Source organism: Nicotiana tabacum, unplaced genomic scaffold (genome assembly GCF_000715075.1).
Source record: "Nicotiana tabacum cultivar K326 unplaced genomic scaffold, ASM71507v2 Un00010, whole genome shotgun sequence".
Taxonomy (NCBI): domain Eukaryota; kingdom Viridiplantae; phylum Streptophyta; class Magnoliopsida; order Solanales; family Solanaceae; genus Nicotiana; species Nicotiana tabacum.
The window spans coordinates 29,112-31,273 of record NW_027438248.1 but is presented as its reverse complement, the minus strand read 5'-3'; the positions used below and the strand labels follow the sequence as shown (position 1 = coordinate 31,273).

The 2,162-nt window shown below is 43.0% G+C and overlaps 1 protein-coding gene across 1 annotated transcript; it reads right to left on the bottom strand.

Moving 5' to 3' along the window:
* Positions 1 to 514: 514 nt before the first annotated feature.
* On the bottom strand, positions 515 to 1,209 carry LOC142161791 (uncharacterized; the record flags this gene model as incomplete). Its single annotated transcript, XM_075248645.1, has 3 exons — positions 515 to 860; positions 942 to 1,018; positions 1,127 to 1,209. Coding segments are annotated over 3 exons (493 nt in total), but the record flags the coding sequence as incomplete, so codon positions are not given.
* Positions 1,210 to 2,162: the final 953 nt, after the last annotated feature.

Below are 2,162 nucleotides of genomic sequence, written 5' to 3'. Positions count from 1 at the left end.
GTTCGGTCGCCTATGATACTAGGACCAATAGGTTCAAAATGGGTTTGTGCAGCAAGTGTTGAACGATCTACTCTACACAGGTGTGGGCTTACAGGGATAGGGCTCATAAACCCTTTCTTTCATTTATCAATAGGGCCCTGCCCTGATCGGTCACTTTTCTGGGCCGTGATCGATAAGTGGTAGTCATAAAAAAGAAATCTTTCTCTTCGCACCTCAGATCAAGAGGAAGGGTTTCTTGTCAAGCTGGCCTATATATAATAATAAGAAACTTCTTTCTATTTTATATTATTATATAATTATAAGAAAAATGGAAAGATTCGCTTTCTTTTAACCGGCTCCTTCTTCTTTGTCAACGCTACTAAGGACCTATAGGTTTGCCTACTTTACTTATTAAAGATAATGAGAATGGGTTATTCAAACAAAAAGGAAAAGGCCCTGCGAATCCGTAAATCTGAGGAGCATGCCGCAACAAAAGGATGGTCCCCTATGTATTTCATTTTTTCCTTAAGGGAAAAAAAGTACCCCCATCATAGTGAACCTCTCCTTGTGATCGGGATGAGGTAGATGCCTCCCAGCCGGGGGGCGGATCGAATCGGAGTTTCCTTAGGTAGCCACCGACCTACAATTATCCTTAAACTTCCGTGCTTGGTGCAGAAGAAGTGAACAAAAGTACGCTCACTTGCTGTCTTGTTCTTTGTCGCGAACTGGGATCGCTCGCCAGCTAGGTCAGATTTACGCAAGATTTTATGAGAACATATTCCCCATATTCGGGGACAAGGGTCAGAACGACCTCTCGATGTACTTACTGCAGCCCAGGAAGAAAAACGTCGTCTAGGCATTCCCTGTTGCTTTGATCTCCCCTACGCCTAGGACGTTGTCTGGGCCAAGAGCCATAGTTAGTTGCTGTTTCCATTTGGTTGTTTCTTCCTCGTTGTTGATACCGGTAAGACCCAGCCAGATGATGTCTGTTGGTTGGTAGTGAGAGGACTCTTATTACCTGCATACCCAAAAGAGGGCGCTGGTTAAAAACCAATCATTTGATTTTCTTTCTTGCTCTCCCTTAGCAGCGGGAAAGGAGTCTATCTATCTGCCTAGCTTTGGTAGATTTCCCCCAACACAATCCACAAGAAATTCCACGAATCCCTTAGTGGATAAGTCCGATGACTCAACAGCAGTGCGGAATTGAGTTTCTTGTCTGGTGGATCTGATCTATAGTTATGGGGCAATACATACCAAAAGGTTTGAATAAGGAAGGCGCATAAGAGTATATAACCAACCTACCCTTCTGTATAACCTATTCACATTAGTGAAGCGGTTGGATACATAAGGGAAGTGCACGTTTGTGAGACCTTAGTCGGGATGCATAGGTGAGTCAACCTACGAGCACGGAAGAGCATGGTACCGCTACCCCTCTCTAAGTAAAGGTAAGATTCTTAGCCCTGTAGATGACTCCATCTAAAATACAATAGGGACAGCCGTTTTCGGCTGCTCGTTTCGTATCTTGAAGAAAGAGTAGGCTTAAGTAATGTAATAGGGGTCAGGTCAATAATAGCTATGCTATTTCCCTACTAATTTAAGGCCTCCGCCCGATCCCGAATGCACATTCTTCGGGTTAATCTTCAATTGATATTTTCTTAACCTTTCGAAGACCTTGCGTAAATTTTCGATGTGGTCGGTTCTTTCTTTTGAAAGGACTACAAATCGTCCACGTAAGGCTCGCATATGTTATGTAGGAGGTCACTGATAATTTGTGTCATCTCTCTTTGATATGTTGCACTTTCTTTTTCTTTTTTTTGGGCATATCATAGTAAGGAAAGGAAGTGAGGGCACTCATTCGAATCGAATAGCTGAAACTACTATAACTCCTATTTTTCTGCTTTAAGAGAAGCCTTCTAGCTCGTTTTAAAGCGTTGAAGAGAGAGATAGGACGTTCTAAAGGTAGTTGTTGAGGAAGCATCTGATTTCTAACTACGAGTCCGTTTTCAAGCTAACTGAATGCCTATTTGCTGCTAGTTCTGTTCCACTATCTGCTCTTACTGCTCTCGTTGCCGGTGTGACAGTCTGAGTAGACGGTGCTCTCTTTCCTGTTGTTTTTGGGGTTCATAACCGATGCTATTGAATCCGCAGTTAAGGGAATATCACCAGTTCTTGGAATAAGAGCT